The sequence below is a fragment of the Diabrotica virgifera genome, chromosome 10 (assembly GCF_917563875.1).
Source record: "Diabrotica virgifera virgifera chromosome 10, PGI_DIABVI_V3a".
Lineage (NCBI taxonomy): Eukaryota > Metazoa > Arthropoda > Insecta > Coleoptera > Chrysomelidae > Diabrotica > Diabrotica virgifera.
In genome coordinates this window covers 122,360,736-122,386,535 of record NC_065452.1, presented here as the reverse complement: position 1 = coordinate 122,386,535, position 25,800 = coordinate 122,360,736, and the positions used below count along the sequence as shown (strand labels likewise).

General features: G+C 35.6%; 1 protein-coding gene across 4 annotated transcripts in view; it reads left to right on the top strand.

Moving 5' to 3' along the window:
• Positions 1-25,800, top strand: part of LOC114333023 (steroid receptor seven-up, isoforms B/C) — a 347,066-nt gene that overhangs the window by 277,045 nt on the left and 44,221 nt on the right. For all 4 annotated transcript variants that reach the window (XM_050663346.1, XM_050663347.1, XM_050663348.1 and 1 more), the window contains one exon: positions 12,939-13,103. In XM_050663346.1, coding sequence (XP_050519303.1) covers positions 12,939-13,103 — 165 coding nt within the window. The remainder of the gene's footprint in view (positions 1-12,938; positions 13,104-25,800) is intronic.

The window sequence follows — 25,800 nt, the reverse complement described above, 5'->3', positions numbered from 1 at the left end:
TCATTTGGATACTTAAGAACCACAAAATCACTCAATACTTATGGAGCCACGTATTCAACCAGTGCAGTGGCAGTGGATATCAAACCTGGACCCTTAGCAAGGCACATATTATGAATAAATTAGACAAAACAGAAAGGGCAATGGAAAGGTCATATGGTGGTACGGGAGTTGCAACCCCCGATGATGAGGTTGATTAAGTTGAAACAATAATTACCGGAATATATTTATTTAAGTCACCATGTACGACAGTAACTAGTTGGTGTAAGGGATGGATAACGTCTCTACTCTAACCACGTCGGTTTCTGAATAATGAATAATTTCTTTCTTTACTTTCTGCGTATCTATAAATAAATCGCAATTGTTTGTTATGATTGACTATACTTGAATGTGACCGTGAATTACTAATAGCAGTATAATTGCTGACTTCGGTGTTTTCAAAATGCGTGGCCTAGATTACAAAACCAATGTCACCTATTTACGAAATCCAAACAATGCACGTAAATAATATTTGCTTAAGACTTTTAAAAATTAAATCGATATGGATTAACTGATATTAGATAGATGTTAGATATACATCTGCCAGAAAAAAAATGAACAACTGGATAAGATCAAAAACAAAAGTTGATATCACAAACAAAAATTGCCACTCTCAAATGCTGCTTAGCAGGCGACACTGCTACATAAAAATACCAACGTTGGAATGTCACAATACCACATTGGAGACCCTACAAAGGTAGATGGTAAAGAGGAAGACCACAGATGAGATGGATAGATGACCTCAAAAAAATAGCCGGAACAAATTGGAAATATGTTGCTCAGGATAAAGATCGATGGAAAGAGTGGTTAGAGACCTATGTCCAACAATGGGCAATGGACAACAAGATTAGAAACACCAAAAAGATGGAGAAGAGTCAGGGACATTGTGAAGGAGGTAGTAAAAAGGAAATGACAATGGGCCCGATAGGCCGGCTACATAGTCAGATAAGATGATAATAGATAGACTTATATGTATACTATATAAACTTGTAGAACTGGTTTGAAAAATATAAAACTGCAAGAAGACTGTTGAGGAAATTACTTAGAGTTCAGAAAGGAATGTTAAGATCTTTCCATACACAGATAGGATTACGACAATCTTGATCGAAGAGATACGAAAGGAAGTACAAGAAGACCTCAAAGGAGATGGGTAAACGACATAAGACCAGAGGTATCAAACAGGGTATGAGGATAGCGCATAATAGAGAAAGATTAAAGAAATACATGCAGAAATGGTAAAGGTAGTCGGTCTAATGGTAGCTAAGGACGGTACTTTAGCTACTAAATGACATCCAGGTTTTATTAGCTCTCTACGTGCATGGGGGGGGGGCAAACTGCAATAAAGCTTAGTAACGACCGGAAAAGATTCAGCAACCGAGGGGAATATTATTTTCATAATATTATTACCAAGTCTCTATATAGACGAAGCAACGAAGCACTACAAAGCCCAAAACCTAGGAATTTTGTGCAGTAAGATGAATCGTCATGTAACTTTTTGCATTCAATTCGAGAGAGTGTCAGGCAATTTTGTGAACTAAATTGATCTCCGGCAAAAAATTTTGTGCATGAGAAAATGCATTTTCAAAGTGCATCTCGAAGAGATGGAAAATGAAAAATTTTGAACTCAGGAAATATTGATGGAAATGAGTTCAATTTTTATATTTGGGGGTTTTGGAGGTCAGTGAAGACAAATTTCATGACGGCAATGGCCTACGAGGTACCTGGTGCCCAAGGTGGAGCTCGTCGCGTGGGACGATCGAATAATTCGCGAAATGAAGATTGGATCGAAAAACTGAAAAATACGCGTTTAATATTTTTCAAAAATCTATCGAATGACACTAAAAACGATCCCCCACTCCATCTCCTGGAGGTGGGGTAGGGGTAACTTTAAAATCTTAAACGGAAACGCCCATTTGTTATTACAGATTTGGATTGCTTACGTAAAAATAAGCAACTTTTTACCATAGGTAAATTATAGAAACGGTCTAATATCTCGAGAAATACACTTCCAAACAAAACACCAAAAAATACGTATTTAATATTTTTCAAGAACCTATAGAATAACATCAAACACGACTCTCCACTACACCCCCTGGAGGTGGGGTGGGGGTTAACTTTAAAATCCTAAATGGGAATCCTATGCTCCATTGCAGATTTGGAGTCCTCATGAAAAAATAAGTAATATTTATTCGAAACATTTTTTAGAATTATTAAAAGATGGCGCTAATAAATAGTGTTTTTTCGATTATAGTGCCATCTATCCATAATTTGAAAAAATGTCTCGAATAAAAAGTTACTTATTTGTACGTAAGGAATCCAAATCTTCAATAAAAAAATGGGCTCCTATTTAAGATTTTTAAGTTACACCCTACCCCACCTCCAAGGGGCGAAGTGGAGGGTCGTGTTTTATGTTATTCGATAGGTTCTTAAAAAATATAAAAGACGTATTTTTTGGTTTTTTATTTGAAAGTGTATTTCTCGAGATATTAGACCGTTTCTATAATTTACCTATGGTATCACGAAAAAAATGGTCTTTTCCGATTATAACGCCATCTATCCACAATTCTAAAAAATGTCTCGAATAAGAGTTGCCTACTTTTACGTAAGCAATCCAAATCTGCAATAACAAACGAGGTTTCTATTTAAGATTTTAAAGTTACCCCCACCCCACCTCCAGGGGGTGAAGTGGGGTGGTCGTGTTTAGTGTCATTCGATAGATTTTTGAAAAATAATGAACACGTATTTTTCAATTTTTCGATCCAATCTTAATTTCGCGAATTATTCGATCGTCCCGCGAATTATTCGGTCGTCCCGCGAATTATTCGGTCGTCCCGCGAATTATTCGGTCGTCCCAGGCGACGAGTTCCGCCCTGTGCACCAGGTATCTCGGAGACCACTGCCGTCATGAAATTCGTGTTCAGTGACCTCCAAAACCCCCAAGTATAAAAATTGAACTCATTTCGGTCAATATTTCCTGAGTCCTAATTTTTTTATTTTCCATCTCTTCGAGATGCACTTTAAAGATGGTTTTTCTCAAGCACAAAATTTTGCCGGAGATCAATTTAGTTCACAAAATTGCCTAACACTGTCACGAATCGAATGCGAAAATTTGCATGACGATTCATCTTACTGCACAAAATTCTTAGAAAATTCTTAATGCTTCGTTGCCTCGTCTGATAATCTTACCTAACCATTAACAAAAATATGTATGTGGCTTCTTCTTCTTAAAGTTCCCTCTCCTATCGGAGGTTGGATATCATAATGGCTATGGTCACTTTGTTGGCTGCTGCTCTGAATAGTTGTAATGAACTACAGTTAAACCATTCTCTAAGGTTCCTCAGCCAGGAGATGCGTCTTCTTCCTATGCCTCTTCTTCCTTGGATCCTTCCTTGCATAATAATTCTCAGCAACTCATATTTTTCTCCTCTGGTAATGTGACCCAAATATTCCAGTTTTCTAGTTTTATATGTATGTGGAGGATTTTACAAATGTTCAAAATATCTCGATAAAAACTGGCTTATCCAAAAAGTACTAAGAGGCAAAAACGTTTTATAAACATTGGTACCACAATAGTAATTTAATTGGAACGTACACAAAAATTTGGGGGGTTTTAAGGGAACAAAACCCCCATAAAATGTTTATGGGGTGCATAAGTCCCACTGTTATTTTTTTTTGTTCCTGCCATAAGCATATGCCCATTTTCGAAAAAAAAATCTAATAGTTTTCGATATATTGGAAAAAATCGATTTTCATTTTGTAACCACAAAGAGCTGTAACTTTTTTTTTATGTGCACATTTGTAATAAAAGTTCAATCGGACTATTTTTGTACCAGAATATTTAATTTAATTCATGACCTGCCATTTTGTTACACCCTGTATAATTTCACTGTTATCTATTATTTATTTATAATTTTAACTGATTACTTTCTGATTCTTTGTAATGACAATGGTCCTATTTTTTATTTTTTAGAAAATATTTCATTTGTATTTACAGAAACAAGAAATAAAGTTCGATATTTTTATAATTCCTACCGAGATGTAAATATTTCCTACAGCAATAATCACTTGTTCTCCTCATATCCTCATTACAACCCTTTCCACACAAGAAGCAAAAGACTTCCTAAAATACATGGCAAAAAATCCAAGTGCCTCTTAAATTTGGTGTGAACTTGCGAAATAGATAAAAAAACTTCATCAAAACGATAAATATGATAGTAAAAAACTTGAATGTCAGTCAAGATAAGGCTCTATCTAGGCTGTCAATTTTTTAGATGATGTCCAGTCCCCTCTGCACTCATGAATCAAAACCCCCTCCCTTTATTGCACCCCATATAGCACAATCTCGAAGTTCGGTGTGGATTACGTATCTAATAACTCAAGCGTATGTGGTGCTTTCGCCGACCAAAATTAATACTGATCATATTTTTTCTTGTTTTTACAAATATTGGAATTTATTAAAACGGTATGTATTGTCCATAATGAAAATAAATTCCTATAACTGGCTGTATGCAATGAAAAACATTTGTAAAATCCTTTATAAAAGGTATATTTTATTCAAAATCCCTTAAAGGCAGAACATTTTCAAACTAAAAACTTCATCAGAGCTGTTTTCAGGTTTTTGACATGCTTGAGAGTTGAGCCTCCAAGATATGTTGGTGAAAACCCTTTAAATGTTATAAAATCATAGAATGTTGAATTTTTACATGTTTAATAGGTTGGGAATGTTTAACTTAAGTTAAATTGAAAATGATGTTTAAAATACAGACACCCAAACTTATATGGAATTATCTGATATTTCTTATTATTTCGTGCAAATTAAAAAAAACGAACACACGAAGTCAAACAATATTTATTTTAAAGCAATTTAGTAACAAATACATAACAATTAAATAAAACAATAAAGTATTTAACAAACAAATTGGAAGTAGTTGTTTTAAAGTCAGTAGCATAAAAAATTTCAAGGTAATACGAATAATGTTTAAATTGTTTTTATTTTTTTTGTGTTTTGTGGTAGTCAGTGTTATCACCTCTAGTCCTTATGCACGCTTCAGTTTGCGTGGGCACGCTCCTAGTCAAATTATCAACATTTTGTTGTGGTAGGTTGCTCCATCCTTCAAGAGCAGCTTGTACTAGCCGGGCGGTGTTTTGTGGATTATCCCGGCGAGGTCTAATTTTTCTTTTAAGCATATCCCACAAATACTCTATCTCTATAGGGTTAATCTCGGGTGAGTAAGCAGGCCACTCCAAACAAGGGATACCTTCTGCTTCAATGATGTCTCTAGTCACTCTAATGGTATGTGGAGGTCCATTATCATGCAATAAAATTAAATTGTCTCCTGTTGCACATCTCCACACTCTGACTACAGGTTATCAACATATCTGTGAGCAGTTAAAGTTGATTGTATGAAAATTAAAGGAGTTTTTTTACGGATCACAATTCCTCTCCAGAACATTACACTTCCCCTTGTATATTTGTAAACAGATCTGACAGTGTTCGTTCTTGCTTGTCTTTATCAACCTCTAAGTACACGATTTGGTGGGTCATCTGATTTTACACAAATCCTGACTTTTTCTGAAAATAGCACATTTTGTCAATTCCCAATGTTCAAGTTTTGGTGGTGAACACACCAATTTAGGCGATCAATCTTGTGCTGCCTGCATAACTCGGGAACCCATAACTGTCTCCTGCTCTATACTTCTTGGCACGAACTCTTCTTTTTATCGTTTCAACAAACAGTTACACCTGTAACTTCCAAAAGCTGCCTTTGGAGCTTGTAACGGTCTCAAATTCACCGTCTTATAAATATATCAGGTCCGGTCCTGTAGTGACGAATGAATTAGATGCAGTGTTATACTGCGAAATCTTTTTTGGATATATCCCACGATATGTGATATGTATTATAATTTTCGTTTGCCGTCCAAATACAGTAGAACCCCGATTATCCGTGCTCCTCGGGACCGGACGTTGGCACGGATAATTGAAATGCACGGATAATCCAAACATTTATTTCTCATATATAATACATATGTACGTATATACATACATATGTACCTAACATTAAATGATAACAGAAAAAATAAATCTTGCATTATGAGTCTCCTTCTCGGCGTATAGGGTTTAAGTCGAGTGATTTACGGTGACGCTACTTTGATAAAACCTCAAAAATGCAATTTGAGTAAGAGAAAGTCATAGCACGGATAATCCGCAGGCCGGATAATCCGCACACGGATAATCGGGGTTCTACTGTACTCAGAATTAATACGTTGTGTGTGTTTCGGCTAGTATCAAGAGAATTCAATGACTTTCTGTGACATAAAGACTGGGAAATGTTTATGTTACGAGCTGAATGTCGACATAAACAACGTCTTTAGTGTTGATAAAATTCTTAAGTAGTTGGGTTCTCAGAGTTGACCGTTGCAGCTGAGCCAGCAGATCCTTGCCGAGATCCGAAAGACTTGTTTACGGAAAGTAAGTATTCCTGATTGGTTTACAACTCCTAGTGGGATGGTCTTAGAAAGATATCCTGTTTTTTTATTGGATAAAACTATGTGATGTTTGTTAGAATGGGAGGTGAATTCTTTTTTTTTTTTTTTGAGGAAGGAACCGGCTCAGAAATTGGCGCGAAAAGAAGTCAACATCTAGCGATGAAGGTGTACAGTCACAGACCGATTTGGTCTAGGAGACGGTTTTTGGTTTTGTGAGTTATGAGATGTAGTGATTCTCGATTCAGTATGTTTTCTTAGTTAGAAAACTATCGTTGTTTATAGTAAATACCACGAGAGTATGTTTTGTGTCTAGTTGTCTAGTATATTAGAAAGAATAGTTTCGTTATGTTGTTCTTAAGAAGAAATAAATACAAGTTCACGGAACGAGTTTCTCCAACTTCATAATAAGATAAAAAAACTCATTTTTTTTTAACAAACTTTTTACTATGTTCAAATGAACAGTGCCTTCATCGTTCCAATGTGGAATGTTCTATAATAATCAACCATTAGCAGTTACATTTTGATAATAAAACAAAAACTTTGGATTTCTATTCTCATACTATAAAATGTTGTGAAATAGTACTTTAATTCAAACAATTATTGTAAAGTGTTAAGTGAAAAGTGTTGAGCAACAACAGTTCCAGTTGAGCTAAACCAAATCCATGTAGCTCTAATCTCTAATCATCAATGCAGTCCAGGTCACCAGGTACTCATAATAAACTGTTTATTTTTTTCTTCGAACAATCTCGCGGAAGACTTAACTTTACCAAAATCATTTCAATTCATTTTTAATCTTTTTATTTATTTTTTAATAAACGACTACTATGTTATAACTTTTATTGGTATTTTCTTTTGCACACTTTATCTCTTTTCCTTCTTGTTGGAGAGAAGTACAGACAATTTTATGACCGCAATGGTAAGTACCAACCTACATTAAATGTACGTTAAAAGTACCACCCTTAAATCTCTGAAGAATGTAGCTTACCGGAGCATCCCCAAAAGTAGCGGAATAGAACATCACGCCTATGACCTACATAATTAAACTGTTTTAATATATTTTTTTATTTTATTTTTTATTTTATTTAACGCTACTTAATGTTTTACACAAATGGCGTTACGTCAAATACTTTTTTGTTTATTTAATTTAACCGTCTAGGGCCTAGGCTTTTGTCTTCATTTACGCTACACAAATGCCGCCCACCGTTTAGGCAGGCCACAAGCTGCAGGTGAGAAATGGTTGGGTGTCTTCCAGCTGATTGGATTGGACAATTAAACGATTGTGGCGAGTCGTTATTACTTTTTGGCAACTTTCCCTTGCTTTATTTTTAGCTTTCCTAGTTACTGTTACCTATCATAGGTTTTGGACAGAACGCCCTGTGTTACGACTAGCTCTACAGCTATGCCCCTCTAAGAACGTTACTTTCTCCACAAGACCAATAATCTTTCCCCGTTGTAACTTCTATAACCCGACATGAGGCATATTTTCGTTTTTGGGCTCAAAAGTTTCGATTTTCGTTCAATTTGCAACTCAAGCACACAACCTATACCGTACCGAGCTCTACTATCCGAATGTCTTATATATTTGTTAATTTTCAATAAAAACCTTTATTCTTCGCAAAAGAAATAAATATTACTTTGAAATACATGGTGATTCCATATAAGTTTGGGTGTGTGTATTTCTAGATATAACATCAGCTACCACAGGACTCCCCACAACACGTGGGTTGCTTTGCCCGGAGGTTAGATCCTCACATTAAGGACAGTAACTAGCAACTAATTTGAATGGCATTTTAATGTCAGAACTAAACCGTCAATACATTGACGGTTTTTGAAGTCACTGAGCACGAATACGTGATCAGAACCGACCCGCGGAGCACCTAGTGCCCAGTGTCACTGTTAAGAACGTCATCTTCTGAAGTTTCGAGGATTTTCGGCATTAAATTGATGCAAATAAATTACTCGGGCGGATTTTGGGGTTGCTGAAAACGTATACGCTATCAGAACCGACACCGGACGCACCTGGTGTCCAGGGTCAGGTAATCTTCTGGAGTTTCGAGGAAGTTCGGCACTAAGTTGATGCAAACAGATTACACGAGGGGTTTTGGGGTCACTGAATACGAATACGCCATCAGAACCGACCCCCGGACCACCTGGTGTCCAAGGTCACTGCTAAGGCATGTTATCTTCTGGAATTTGGAGGGTTTTTGGGCACCAGGTGTACCGGGGTTCGGTTCTGATGGCGTATTCTGGTTCAGCGACCCCAAAAACCCCCGAGTAATATGTTTGCATCAACTTAATGCTGAATCTTCTCGAAACTTCAGATGACGTGCCATAGCAGTGAACCTGGGCACCAGGTGCTCCGGTGGTCGGTTCTGATGGCGTATTGGTCTTCAGCGAACCCAAAAATCCCCGAATAACAAAATCTGGCCCTTAATACACTTTTTTGACAGGTTTATGCACTTTTGAATGCATTTTATGCACTTTAAAATTCAACTATGCATTTCCACCAATTTTTCTATTTGGTAAAGTGCCCAAAATCCGTCCCTTGTCCTAAATTCGTCCCCCACTGTAACTTCTATTGACAGTACTGCAACCTTGCGAAAGAGTAAGGAAACTCTTCAAAACAATTCAGTTTACTAGTGGCAGTGGCGTAGATTCTTTGTTCTTTCATTTTTCTCTTTAATTTTTCATAAATAGTTTTTGTAGTAGCTTACTACAGTGTGTAATAAATTTTAAATACTTATATTGACACTTCAAAGTAAGTTTAGACTTATTTAGAGATTGATAATAGTAGAATGCTCTTTGAATATTATATTTCAGATGTTACAACCGTGTAGTTCTACTCGTTTCGTCACGAGCAGCAGCCATGTTTTATGTAACGAAGTTCCTAAATCCGTCCCCTTTGACATCCGCTGGTATCAACCAATGATCAGGATAGGTTTAGTGTCGAAGATGCACCACGTGCCATTTGTGGAAAACGTTTTTGACAAGAAAAGTGAAGATAAAAATGGATCAGGTGTTCGGAATGCTTAACTGGTGTCATGAGATGTGTTCATACTGTTCATCTTCAACCAAAGTCAAAAATTTTGTTTATGATTTATATCTGGATGTGTAAATAGATATAACTTATGTTTAAAATGTATAAACATGTTCCTATCTCAATAAATTTAATAAAATAAATTAATACTGTTTAAATCATGCTTTACAAAAAAAAAATCATAGATTTTATCTGGGAATGGGTGGGGGACGGAATTGGGATACAATTTCTTCTTCTTCTTCTTCTTCTTCTTCTTTTTATATAGACATTACTCCGTCTGTTTTTCAATGTGCCTCCAGTAAGTTGTCAATCCATCTTTTTCGTGGTCTTCCCACTGATCGTCTTCCTATTGGGGAACCGTCTCTCGCCGTCCTTACTACTCTATTTGTTGTCATTCGGCTTATGTGGTCGTTCCATTCTACTCTTCTGCTTTTCACCCAGTTATTAATGTTGTCCATCTTGCATCTCCTTCGTATATCTGCACTTCTAGCTCTATCCCACAGCGTCTTACCATCGATTTTTCGCAATGTTTTCATCTCTGTTGTTTCTAGCATTCTTTTTGTCCTTTCTGTATAAGGTCGTGTTTCTGCCGCGTATGTCATTATTGGTCTGATGACTGTTTTGTAAATTCTGCCTTTCACTTATTTTCCGATGTTTTTATTTCTCCATATTGTTTCATTCAGGCAACCTGCGGCTCTGTTTGCTTTATTCACCTGATCTTCCACTTCTGTTTCGAGCTTTTCGTAGCTGCATAGTGCGATGTCTAGATATTTAAACTCCATGACTTGTTCTATTATTGGTATCCTTGCTGTTTTTCTCCCATTTGGTATCCTTTTTTTGTTCTTACTTTTTTTTATTATTTCGTCCATGATCAGGTTGAACAACAGAGGACTCAGGGAATCTCCCTGTCTTATCCCATTGCCAGCTTCAATTGGGTCAGTTAGTTCTTCATCTACTTTTACTTTTATTGTGTTGTTCTGGTAGATATTTTCGATCGTTTTAATTATTCGATATACTAAACGATGATATTCGATATACTACGATATACCATTTCTAAATAATATAAATTTGCCTTATTTTGATTACTCATTTATTTTTGGTTAAAGAATATTTATTTAGTAAAATCGTACTTGCAAAACTCTTAGGTAGGTATAGAGGCGAGTTGCTTAAATAAGTTTTTCCCATTATTTTAACTCTAAATCAAATTTTAGATTTTAAGATTTTGCTTAAGTGGACGGAACACAATGCAAAAAGTTGCAAGTCTCTAGGTGCTATATGTATTTAAAAATCGATTTATTTTGTGCTAAATGCCCTGGTCTATAAAATAAATATTATGTTTCTGTTTATTACGCATTTAAAACAGCAATGAATACATACTGAAAAGAAACCAAAATAAAGTACTTACAATAGAGTTGAGGGATTCCCAGTAAAACATAAATAAAACATAAATAAAAGGAATAGAATATAAATATTTTGTACAATATAATGTGCATTATGTGTATTACGTATTTAAAACAGTAATGAATCCTGCAGAAAACGAGACTGCAAATCGACTGCAGAAAACGAGATTGCAGATCGACTGCAGAAAACGAGACTGCAGCTCGACTGCAGAAACCGAGTACGTGTATTGTCGAAGCGAAGATCGGTGGGACGTGCGCATTTTGAAACATTATTTGGTTAAAAAATCTCATTTTTGTTGGCAAAAAATATATTAATTTTTCTGGACTAAATTAGAGTTCTGTTGATCTTAAAAGGGATACGTTACTATCAGCATTCACACAGTGTTGCCAAACTGAATTTTGTTATTTTGTGTGTAAATTTTCCCAGCAATCTCCGAGGGTACAATACCTACATGATCTATGACTCTCTCCTACAACCTTCTCTGAAATATCCCATCTGTATCTTTTCATCTTTTTTTCTGGAAAAATGTCCAGCTAATTATTACAAACATGTGTTACTGTTCTTGATCTGGTTACAAATTTTAAGTTTTTTTCACTTGAATACTATTCTAGTATTGTAGCAGGTCCGGAACATGAGCGGAGCATGAGGGGACAATATAAAATCCAAGGGTTCCCCGTAAAATATAAACGAAATTTGCCAAGTTGGGAGATTTTGATTCCGTAGTTTTTTTATTTAAGTTAAAAAACAATGTTACGTAACGCGCTGTTCGAACCCCCTCCCCCTCATGTACCGCGCCATAACGTTTTACAAGACCCACCTCCCCCCAAGCTCCGTTACGTAATACTTGAACGCCCCCATTCGCGGTATTTTAGCACGTGGTACTATAGGGAAGCGGTATCCCAGAGAGATTTATTAGCACGTCTATTGCATGTGGGATTCAACACAAGAGAGAGATTCGCGGTACTTTTCATTACGCGGTAACTAGTGGTTATCACCAGCAGAACACAGCTGTTCTGCTGGTGATAACCACACGGATCTGTTGGGTAAGAATGTATGTACTTAGGTAGGGATGAAACTAGGTACTAGGAATTATCGTTCAGGGTTGGCCTTAATACAGAGTGGAAATTTTCGAATGGTACACCGCAAATTATAAGATTATTTTTGAAAATTATAAGATTATTTTTAGCATGTCAAAAATTGACCAATAAGCTTTCTAATCGTAGCGTCATTCTGGACTTGATCGAAAGCCTTTAGGGCATCGAAGAAGGTGGCGATGTTGTTATCATTGGATTGCGTGACAAGAGTAGTTAGGCAAACAATGTATTTGTAGTTGAGCCACAGTATATAGAGGTTCCACAGTAAAATCACTTCTCTGTCGGCGCTTTGATCTCAAGAAGTAATACCGGCAGTACACAATTGGTAATTTACCAGTGGCGGATGCGGGTTTTCCCTGTTAAAATCCGTACCTTTCTATGCGACTAGCACTGCGAGAGTGGGGCAAAAGCGACTAAGAAAATTGCGCGGTCGCCATGCGCGACAAAAGATTTTACTTTCAATTTTTCGGACAGTGGTTCTACTGTCCCTCTTTATACTGTGGTTGAGCTAACATGTCATCTATTTTTTCTACCTCTCAGAAGAAAAACCGTTATTATATATAATTTTATCACTTCCCATACACATATGCTCGCCTTAAACAAATTTATATAGTACTACCATCTTTCTAAGAGACTGAATAATATTCAGCACAGCGGGGTGCCATTGTTTGATGTTTGAAAGTCCATCAACAAGAGATCTACATGTTTTATGGAATGATCCCTTATATATGGAAATTTACACCTCGATCAATAGCAATCCGCTGAGCTGAATATTAATGAGGCTCTTAGAAAGATGGTAGTTCTATATGTTTCCGTTAGGAAAAGTTTGATATTTAAATTATTTGGACCAAAGAAAAATTTGTTAATGCCTTTTTGTGTTCCAGGTGGCATTACTTCGATTAGTTTGGTCGGAGCTGTTTGTGTTAAATGCCAGCCAGTGTTCCATGCCTCTCCATGTGGCGCCCCTTATTGCTGCTGCAGGTCTTCATGCATCACCCATGTGTGCAGACAGGGTTGTGCAATTTATGGATCACATTAGGATATTTCAGGTATGTACAACAACTACCGGTTAGGCTGAGCTTTTCCAGGTAACTTTTTAGAGCACCACGATAAAGAAATTATTTTAGCGTTTTGTGTAGGATTATTTTCAAAATTTTATTTTGAGGTTTTTTATTTTTACGTAGTATTTAGATCAAGATAAATAATTTTATTTAAACTATATATTTATGTTTCGTGGTAAAATTAGAGGACGTTGCCCATTTATTGTACGCAAGAGAGGTACATCTAGGAATAATTAAAAGAATCAAAAATATCTATCAGAACAACTTAATAAAAGTAAAAGTAGAAAAATATCTACCTGACCCAATTGAAGCTGGCAATGGAATAAGACAAGGTGATTCCCTGACTCCTCTATTGTTCAACCTGATCATGTATGAAAGAATAAAAAAGTAAGAATTAAAAAAGGATATCCAATGGGATAAAAACAACTTACAATAATCTGCTATGCAGACGATGCAATACTAATCACTCAAAGTGAAGATGATTTACAATGTATGCTGCACCAATTAAATAACCGCCAGAAAATTTAACATGGTTATTTCCCCAAAAAAAGACAAAGTGTGTTGTTATATCAGCAAATCTACTAAGATATAAATTAGAGCTGAAGGGTCAGATAATAGAAGAAGTGATGGAGTTTAAATATTTAGGCATCACACTAACTAGCTACGGAAACCTCAGTAAGGCAACATAAGTGCATGGAAGATCAAGTGAATAGATCAAACAGAGGCGCCGGTTGCCTGAATGAAACAATATGGAGAAATCAAAATATCAGAAAAGAAATGAAAGGCAGAATTTACAAAACAGTCATCAGACCAATAGTGGCATACGCTGCAGAAACACAACTTGATACAGAGAGGACAAAAAGAATGCTAGAAACTACAAAGATGAATACCCTTCGAAAAATCGATGGTAAAACGTATGGGACAGAGCTAAAAGTACAGATATACAACGGAGATGCAAGTGGAGAACCAATAACTGGGTATGAAACAAAAGAGTAGAATGGTAGTAAGGACGGCGACAGACGGTTCCACAATAGAAATACGATCAGTGGTAAGACCACGAAAACGATGGAACGATTTGCTGGAGGCAGGGGCGTCATTTGATAGGGTCAGGGGGCATTTGCCCCCCCTGACCCTTAAAATGACTGAAATTTACAAATAATAGATAAATTTTGTATTATGTTTGTATATATAATGTATTGTATATATAATGTTTGCCCCCCCTAGCAAAATTTCAAATGACGCTCCTGCCTGGAGGCATATCGAAAAAAAAAACAGACAGAGTCATGTCACAATTACATGAAGAAGAAGAAGAAGAACTTAGCTGCCTGCAAATAAGCTTTAAGTAAAGCTTCTGTGCCACACTATATGAGTATTACAAACTTTAAAGATTTTAATCTTGATTTTGTAAATGGGGGCCTGAATATTTAGTATAATCAACCTTATTTATGTACTATTATTTTTGTAGCTTCGGTAAAAATTTAAATGAATTACCATTCAATAAACCTTTTGACGTAAGCTATTTATAGAATAATAATGCACACTTCCTTTCAACGTTTCGATATGAAACAGAACATTCTTGTTTTTATTGTCCCATTAAAACCACAAATACTATTTTTGATGAATATTTAATAAGATTTGGTATTATGTGTAATACAGGAATCACATTAAAGCATTAATTCAAGCATTAATTCAAGCATGAGGTATATAAATTCCTTAGTTTTACACTCTACGCCTACGGCATAGTTTATCGTACTTATAGTCTTTCATTTTGGTACACTTTGCGAAAACATCGCTCAACATATTCTAAATTATTACGACTGGAATTCAAATCATTTTAAAACGTCTCTTGAAAGGTTTACATGAAGGGTGCAATCATAACCCTCAAAATGCTTACTTGTTGCCTGCCTTCTTCGTTAGTATAACATCCATTTTTGTAGGCATGGATCATAAGAATAGAAAAGACTACTTATGACCTAGTCGCCCTGTGGGATTTAGCGCTTTAAAATGTTCGTATATACAGCAACTTATTAAGCAGATTTTTTTGCCTCTTAATTAATCTTGGACGTCGTTTTTCTAAAGCTTCTCGCTCATTTATGCGCTGCGAAGCACGGCGAAGCGAAGCACGGTGCGACGAAGTTTTGAAATGTGCGCTAATATGTGCACGGTTTTTCGCTTACGTACAGTGAGATACAGCACGTTTTTCGGTTTGGAATCGAAGGCAGTTGTACTTTGTCGTTGAAGTAGGTATGTAGACACGTTGTACGATAGTTTTTGAAGTAATGACTTCGAGTAGCAGTTCAGAAGAAGACTTTGTTATTGCATGTGCAGTAGCTGAAGAAGAAGAACATAATACGAATCGTAAAAGAAAACCTTAAATTCATAACATAAATTTAAAAAGGGAAATTTACGGAGAATTTCACCACCTTCATGACGATAATTATGCAGATAACTAAACAGTAATTTTTAAAATCAAAGACATTTTAAAACCGTCATTTTGAAACCTTTCTGTTGACATTTTTCACCTATTTCTTCCCAAATATTATCACTAAAGCTCGGATTTATGGGCAACAAAAATTGAAGAAAAAGGCGCCTATATAGGCAAAGATTTTTATTAAAAAAGGCAGGAATATTAACATTTAGGCAAAATATAGGCAATAAAGGAATATAACTTATTATTTATAACCACTTAAAATTTTATCATTAATAGAAACAACTAAATGTTTTTCAATATCTTCGGTCTTAAAACTATGTCTCCGATCACTTAAAATTAATTTGTACATTGAAAACGAACGTTCTAAATCACCAGATGTAATTGGAGCATATTTCAGAGCAGATAATAAATCTGGCATAATTTGTAATTCCTCGGAAAATGTCCCATTCAAAACTTTAGCAACATTAGATAAAGACGAAAAACCTTCATTCTTGTCGAAAACATATTTCATTTTTTTTTTAATTAATTGACCGTTACTTCCAGGTTCCGATTTAATTTTCGTCTTTAAATTATCTATTAATTTTACTGACTCACATAAATTTATCTCTTGTTTTTCTAATAAGGTAATTGTGGTAACTATTAATTTATAATTGTCATTGATATAAGCCAGTTGCTGTTTCAATTTGGGATTTTTTAATATTTTGTTTGCTTCTCGAATGGCTTCGGAAATATCATCATCAAATTCTGACATAACTAATTCTATTTCATTGCAGTGTTCAAAGTAAAAAAAACTGCTTCAAGCCAGGTTCCCCACCTTGTAATTACTGGTTTAGGTGGCAAAGGGACACCGGGGAGTCTTTCTTTATTTATTTGCACCCTCAACGGAGCCTTTACAAAATTTTTTTTCATAAAATTTATAAAATTATTTACCAACGGAAACAGATTTCTTATTTCTTCAGCAATTCTATTTACCCCGTGGGCTACACAAGTGCAATGAATTAAATTACGATAAAAAATCTTTAAATTAACAGCAGCTTTTAACATATATGCCGCAGCATCTGAAAGCATTAAAACTATTTTATTCACTGGTATAGGGTTGGGTAAAAAGAGGTTTGTTAAACTATCTTGTATAAATCGACTTATTGTTAAATTGTTTGTTTTTTCCAATTCTTTATCGGCAACTAAATAAGGTTTTCTCGCAAAGTTTTCGTTCAAAATTTCAATCATTAAATTAGCTATATACCTGCCGCATACATCTGTCGTTTCATCCACGATAATATACAAAAAATTGCCCTCTAACTCCCGCTTAATTTTTGAAATACATTCCACATAACATTTTTCCACAGTATGTTTTCTCAATGTACTCTCGTCCGGTAAGGATTTATTAAGATATTTTTAGAAAAAGCATTTTAAACTAGGGTTATTAATTTTATATAGAGGAATGTTGGATGCAATCATCATCTGGCATAAATCAAATTTAAATGCGTCTTCCTCCTTTTTTTTTAAACTGCTTAAACTATCCCGCAGAGATATTTGGGCTAACTTAGAGGAATTTAATTTTTCCAAATTACGTTTATGAAGTGGGGTTCCACAATGCTGGTCAATAAAGTACTTTTTTCTACTTGAAATCTGAGAAAAAAAAAATAATTAGAATTCTAAAACCACTTTAGAATTTAGTTATGTTGTGGGACGAGAAAAAAAAAAGAGAAAAAATAAAACTTACCGATTTGCCGCATGGTTTACAAAATGCTCCATCTCCTTCTAGAGAAAGTTCCGAATAAGGTGCGATCCATAGCCTTAATTTAGATGTCATCTTTTCACACAAATGTCTAAAACGTTTTAAAACGTGTTCTTTGCTTTTCGGTATACGCAACAAAACTAAACTAGGATATAGCAATTTGTGACTAAACTCTGATACAGTAACCAACTGTACAACTGATAATAAACTAATAAAGCTTAGGGATTTCCAAATAGTTAACCCTCAAGTCTCGATCAGGTACATTTTCCTAGAAATCTGTTATATAAACAAACCATTGATATTTTATTATTGACCCAAAATTTTATTATAGAATGGTTTAGTAATAGAATAATATCTTGGGTAGTACCATGAAATTTTAAAAAAGGCACAAATAGGCGGAATTTACGAAAAAAGGCAAAAAGTGCAAAAAACAATTATAATAGGCAAAATAGGCAAAAAAAGGCATTTTGCCTATAATCCGAGCTTTAATTATCACGCCTCATCTGGTTGTGGTAGTTCTGATCGGAAATATCATAAACTTCTTTATAATTTTGGACAATCAAAATAAATGTTTCGTCATCCATAATCTCTTCACTACAGATCGTACCTACAGGTCTAAATACAAATACCAATATAACTACTGAACATGAACATTAGCGATATTAGTGAAGGTTTTTTCAGTACGAGACACGTCGAAAGTAGTCGACAAACGAAATTCAGAGAAAAGTTTCCGAATGACTTCCACTAAAGGCCAAACCAGACGGGCCACTCTTCAGCGCTACTCTGTGGATTCACAGAGTGGCTGAATCAGGCGATTTTCTTGCGCCGGCGACTACGCTGCGAAGTGGATCGTTTGGAAGGGTGCGGCGTGTAATGTAATGAGTGAGAAAAAGAAGTAAGCTTGTTCAAATGATTAAAAACTTGCCGGATAATAATCTTTTAAAAAAGTGTGTTCGTCAAAGTCAGTGTTCGTAATGTCCATAGTTTTAAATATTCTATAAAATGTCTACTTTGAAAAAATACCAATAAACTCCATAAATGGAATTAAGAAGAACCAGACAAAAGCAGCTATATCACAGAAAGATGCACATCAAAAATTAACCAATACATCTGGTATCCTACAGCCGTAAAATAGTTTGATACAATTTTCAACACACAAAACACACACAAATAGTAAGATTCCCATTACAACTGAGTGAACGAGGTCCTGTTTTTAAGGAGATGATGACATTAAATATATTTATGTAAACATGGTAACTTGTTACCCTCTTTTAACTGATATCTTATCGTTTTGTTTTCTACAACAAACCAAACAATAAAACCTTGGGACTCCACTATTTAACATAAATAAACAAACAAGATTGTGAGTATTTGTTTTGTTCAGTTCAATGATGGATTCAGACGAGAAAAGTCTTCTTTCTCGTCAGAATGTGTAATAAAATGTAAATATAAATAGAGAAAATATTTACCGGATTTATTCTTTTCGATAGGATTACCTTCATTAAAATCAGGAACAAATAATTCAAAGATCTCGTCCCACGCTTTTCCTTTCAATACCCTGTAACTATACCTTCGGGTTCTTGAACCCTTAATTCAACTAAAAATCTTTCGGAATCAAAATTCATTTTACATGCTCACCGCGTAAACTCTCGTCAATATTTGTGGCAGCTACAAAAGTGGTCCGTCTGAATGGGTTTTGCCACTAGTAGACGCCACTAGCAGTGAGGCTCGGCGACTGTGGCTGGCCACAGTCGCTCGTCTGGGGTGCGACGTCCACTTCACATAAGAACCTACGGTAAATCATCGGAAGCTGCTTTGTGGAACCACAGAGTAGCGCTGCAGAGTGGCCCGTCTGATTTGACCCTAATCCCCGCTTACTAGTGCAACGCGAAGCGCGCCGAAGAGAATTTCTTCGTCTAGGATTCTATGCTTCGCATAAGCGCGGTTATATTTAGATTATATTTACATGAAGAAAATTCGTAGCAACCTTTTGCTCCGCGCTTCGCCGTGCTTTACAGCGCATAAATGAGCAACAAGCTAAGTATTTGAATTATATGATTTCTCATAATACTAGTAATACTATTTGCTGGCTTACGGCCTTATTAAGTATTACTTTACAATATCTTTCTTCTTCTTGGTGTGCCCATCCGTGACGAATGTTGGCGATCATTAAGACAATCTTTATCTTATCTGCATTAGCGCGAAAGAGCTGCATAATGTATGTTGTATTGAACCGTGTGCTAAGGTTCTTTAACCAGGATGCTCATCTTCCTGAACTAGATTACCAAATTGCTCCTTGCAGGATGGTTTGTAGAAGGGCACATCTAGATTCATTTCACATCTGTCCGAAGTACTGTTGCTTTCGAGATTTGATGATACTAAGTACCTCTCAATTCTTTGCACTCTTCTGAGGACCTTCTCTTTTAGGACTCCGTCAGTCCACGGGATCTTATTCCCCGCACACTCCTCTTTTCTGCACATATCTTCGTTCAAGGTCCACGATTTAACACCATAAAACAGAACAAAGAAGACGCACTATTCTTAGTTTTATACCAAGTGAGAGGTTGTAGCTCTTGAAGAAGACCCTTAGCTGGTTGAAGATGGATCTAGCTTTTTCTATGCACGCTTTTATTTCCTGATGGTTGGTCCATTCTTCATTTATTACGGTGCCGAGGTAGTTGTAGTGTGTTTCTTTCTACTGGGATTTACCTGATGTAGAGTTGACCTTCTGTTATCTTTTTCTTGCTAATTATCATAGGCTTTGTCTTCTTTACGTTTATATTGAGTCCATATTGCTGACTGTAATACGTAATTTTGAATTCTAAAATTTGCGATTTGATTCCAGTAAAGGTTTCTAATTAGTTTCAGATCTTGGTTGCTAATTTCTGCTTCTGCTAGTATTTGTATGATCTTGGCGTGCTGTACTCGACCAAACGCTTTCTCATAATCCACCAGATATGCGTATACGTCGCAATTGACCTATTTGCAGCTCTGGAGTAAGGCTTGTACTGAAAACAAAGCCTCTCTCGTACCAATCATGCATACCTTATTCGGAGATCCTATAAGAGGATGCGGTCTATGGTCTATGCTATCACTTCTTCTGCTTAGCCTTCTATCGTCCATTTTTGGATATAGGCCTCTCCAACTCCTTCCATTGATCTCTATCCTGAGCAACACACTTTCAATTTGTTCCCGCTATTTTGTTGTTGTCATCTACTCACCTCACTTGTGGTCTTCTTCTTGATTGTTTACCTTTGTCTTCTTCTTCTTGTTCTTCTTCTTCTTCCGTCTTGTATGTAGGCTTTAAAGCCTGTTTCTTCTTCAATATTAGTCTCCTAAATTGTTTAATTTATCGCACCATCTTTTTCTTGGTCTGCCAATGCTTCTTCGTCCATTTGGTGACTTATCTCGTGCTTTTCGTACTATCCTATCCTCTGCCATTCTAATAAAGTGTTCGTTCCACTTCCGTCTCCGTTTCGTCACCCATCCTTTTATGTCTTCTACATTGCATGATCTTCTTATGTTTTCGCTTCTCTCGCTACCCAACAGACTTTTCCCTGATATTCGTCGGAGTATTTTCATCTCTGTTGCTTCTAGTAGTCGTCTCGTTTTAGATGTGTCAGGTTTTGTCTCCGCCGTGTTGTCAATATAGGTCTAATTGCTGCTTTATAGATTCTTGCTTTTGTGTCTTGTCTTAGGTGTTTGTTCTTCCAGATTGTGTCATTAAGAGATCCCGCCGCTTTAATTGCTTTTAAGCTTTGTTGTCGTACTTCTTCTTCAATATCTCCGTAACTGGTTATATTTATTCCCAGATATATAAACCTTGCTTCCTGCTTTATTATTTTCCCATCAATTTCGATTTTACATCGTAGTGGGTTAGTAGGTATTTAGATGTTGTCATACATTTGGTTTTTTCTGCTGATATTATCATATTGTGTTTCTTGGCTGTTATATTAAGATGTGTGTTAATCTTTGGAGATCGCCACTTTACCTTTGTAAGTTCTCCAAAGTTATATTGCGGCGTTCCAACGTTGGTCTTTTTATCTAGTAGTGTGGCCTGCGAAGATCCATTTGAGTTTGGCATTTTTCTTGTGATATTCTCGACTTTTGTTTTTTATCTTACCAAGTCATTCCTATTTTTATCTGACAGTCATATACCTAACATTGCCCTTTTCATTACCCATTTATGTTGTCGTTGGTTTCTTCATATTTGCCTTGGTTAGGGTTCAAGTTTGAGATTTGTATATGTCATGATAGCAAGGATGCACTGGTTGAACACTTTACTCCTCAAGTATTGAGGTATAAAATCCTGCCCATGCCTGGCGTGAATTTATATAGATTAACATTTATGCTTGACTGCAATTTCCTACAGCAATATAACTTCTTCTTCTTCTTCTTCTTCTTGTCGTCCTCATGCCCTATAAGAGCGTTGGACTTTACTATCAGCTATCCATCTTTTATTCATTTCTTCCGGTCTCCTGCCATTTCCTTCATCGGTTGCACTGTTTTCCCTCTCTTTGTCCCGATTTCATCGATTTGTTCCATCCACCTCTTTTTAGGTCTGCCCCTTCTTCTTTTCCCATGTCTTTTGTCACATCTGCCACTTTCTTACTAGTCTGTTCTCGTTCATCCTAGTTACGTGTCCAAACCAATTCAGTTTTCTTTTTTCAATTTTTTTCTCTATTGGTTCCTAGCACGTTTTTGATGTTTTCGTTCCTTTCCCTGTCCATCTTCGTCTTTCCAGCTATTTTTCTCAGCTGCTTAATTTCTACTGCATTTATGGCACTTTCATGTCTTTTATTTGTGACCCATGTCTCGCTTGCATATAGGGGAGTTGGTACTGTGATTGTATTATATACATGTATGTTTGTTTCCTGGCTGATTTCCCTTTTTCCCAGTATCGTATTATTAATCGGATAATATATTTTCGTAGCTTTCTTTGTCCTATTTGCAATTTCTAAGTCTAGCTTTCCGCCATTCGATATCATCGTGCCCAGGTACTCGTAGGCCGTCACCCTCTCCAATTCTTGTCCTTTACAGAACACTCGTGTTTCGCCTGCAATCTCCTGCTGACCTATTTTTATCGCCTTGCATTTGCTGATGTTTATTTCTAATTTCATTTTCTCTATTTTCTCGGTCCATACAATAATATGTACATCAATTTTAGTCGTTGCATCTTTCTCGGGTTGTCTGCTATGAGAACGACTTTGTCCGCATACAGTGATCCTTGTATAATAACTGGTTGTAAAGGTGCATGTAGCCTATTATTGTTTTTAAGTGGTTTGTTCTTCTGTTTACCTAAATACTGCAATATAACTTAAATATTTAATTAACCAGAACAGATTTACAAATATTTGTACATATCTATGATATGTCCTTTCAGCCAGATCATTCTTGCCCATATCGGTCCACTAGAGGCATATGCCTTCAGAGACAAGACTTTTTCCACCTACCTCTACCGAAAGTATACTTTTCCGGACCTGATTGTAGGGAGCAAAGTTGTACTTTTCCTCCTTAGGGACGTCATGGTATTTCATTTATGAAATATAACTTATTGACCCCTTGATATTGTACAATATCTAATTTCTATTACGTAAGTATCTATACATTTTAACGTTTATTTATAAAACACCCTGTATTTTGCAGAATGGTAAAAAACAGTAAATTGTAATTTTGATTTAACAATGTTTACATTAATAATTTGACAGTTGACAGTTATATTGTACCTACTTGTTAGTTTTAGTTCTAATAAATTTTGTTGGTTAGTTACATAAATAAATTAAGTAAAAATGAAAAAATGACTTGTTATTTGAGGAAGGTGGAAAAACCATATGTATAACATGGGAGTAAAGTGTCTTTTCCTCCCTTGAATGATTACTGCAAAACTTCATTCTCGGGAGGAAAAGTAGCACTTTCCTCCCTTGTTATACAAATAGCTATTACATCATACATCGGATAAAAATAACTATAAATATCACAAGAAAAAAATTCCTGTACTGGCTATATATAGAGCTTCACGATACGATACAATATCGATACTTTTTAAGTATTGAGTATTGTATTGGCTATGCCAATGAAGTATCGTATCGTATATCGATATCGGCAATACTTTCTTATAAAAATATCGTATTGATATTGATTTCAAAAGGATATCGATACAATACTCGATAAAATATCGACATAAAAAGGATTAAATTAATAAAAAACGATTATTTATTCATTTGTCAGTATCTTTATTAAAAAAATCTCTTAAAATACACAAGAAATAGGATAAATTACATTGTAGCCTTACAAAAAATATTATCCTTTATAAAGCTCTTCATCAATCTGTTCACACAAATAAGTTCTTTGATACTTTTATCTTTTATTCGTTAGCACCAGCCCTGCTTCAGAAAAAAAGCCCCTCGATTGGCACGGACATCGCTTAGACACACAAAATATCCCTAGCCAACCGAGATAAAACGAGAAAAACGCTACTATATGATTTAAACCATAATAAAATATTTGTGTCTGGTCCAGGGCCCAGAGCACGTAAAATAGAATTCTATTTTGCTGACGTCACAAAATTGAATTTCATAATGGGAGAATCGACGGTTGCTAGGCAACATGACATTACTAAAATATAATTATATTTTGAGTGCTTCCACTGCTGGTCTTGGAGATTGCAAGTAGTTTTCAATTTCCTTTTCAAAAACATCGATATTATCTGATAATTTTAAAATTAAAATATCGAAATTGATGGACTTATTGGGTTCACCGTCGTTCTCTCTCGCACTAATGGAGAGTATACGCTCTTGTGCGTCTTATAACTCCCTTAATATTTTAACTGTATAATAGGCCTTGTGCAGCACTCACGTGGCGTTTTATTATTTTTTCTCGATATCGATATTTTCAATAATATCGAGGCACGCGTATCGACAATACAAGAGTATTGTATTGATTTCAGATAAGGAGTATCGTATCGACATTAATATTGCTTAGGTATGTATTGTATCGGTATCGTATTGGTTTTCGATACGATATCAATACAATATCTATATTTTTATCGAATATCGTGAAGCTCTAGCTATATACCATAAATCACAAAAAATAAAAACCTTATCTTGTAAAAGGTATGTTTAAAATCCCTAAAAAGGGCTGGATCACAACAAAACGTTTTCGGAATCAATATTCCATCATCAGTGTTATCACAGGTTTACATGCTTTAATTTAAAGTATTTTGGTGGCTTAAAGAATGTAAACCTGTGATAACACTGATGATGGAATATTGATTCCGAAAACGTTTTGTTTGATACAGCCCTTTTTAGGGATTTTAAATATACCTTTTACAAGATAAGGTTTTTATTTTATTTTTTTTTTAAATAACTATAACTTACTAAAATGAAATACTGCGACACAATTATTAACAAAAATGACTATAAATAATCTAATATCACAATAATAAATAGCAATAAGGTACTGATTAAAAGCACTCTACAATGACGCCGATATTGTCCAAGAAATTAAATCACAGCGATTAAGATGGGCAGGCCACGTGCACAGACTTCATAACGAAAGACTTTAAGACTGATATGGGAGGAGATTCCTACACACAAAAGACCACTCGAACGTCCCAGAATGCGATGGAGAGATAATGGAATAACATCCAAGGAGATCTCCGGAAAATGAACATTCCATTTGACCTTAGCCCCTAGGTTGATGGAAGACCGAATAAATTGGAAAAAAGTTGTACGGTCAGCCAAGACCCATCCAGGGTTGTAGCACTACGTGATGATACTGTTACGTGAGTTACCTGTCAATGACCTCCGAGATAATTCTTTTATACAACTGTCGCCTACCTGCTTTCAGGTGTTAAGAGGGTCTACAGCCGGAACCCTTCTATTTATTCGATATGGTTCTACACGGTCCTACGGACAGAATGAACGAGATGTCTTCATTCTAGAGAATTCATGAGAATACTAGCTAACGGAAAATACTATATATAACGGGGAACTTTATTTCTAACGTCAGTCTGAGATATAAATCGATTATTATATTGTTACTTACTTGGGAAATAGATAAATATATTTATATAAACTAAATTTTATTGCAAATAGTGAGTTTAATAAATTAAATAAAAACTACATAAATTAAGTGACTAAAATTCATTTAAATTAGAAGAAATAAAACCATAACAATACGTTTACAAAAAATCTACTGCAAAAGTTAAAAAGAGGGATTTAAAACGTTAAAAAAGAATGTGTTACTTACAGAAGGATCATCTGATAATCCGAATAACTACTGGTTTGTCACTCTCTCATGGACTTGCATGGCAATAGGGGGCCATCATCTTGGTGAACCCTCGGGGAGGCTGGCATTGATTGTGATGTGGTTGTTGCAATTTGAGAAGCAGGAGGGGTTGTGCCGGGAATTATAGAATTAATAATAGGAGGTAAAGTATAATATGTAGCTACTGTAACGGGGGCGTTGAGGTATAAAGAGTAGCTACTGAAACGTAGGGTGTAGGTGATAAAGCG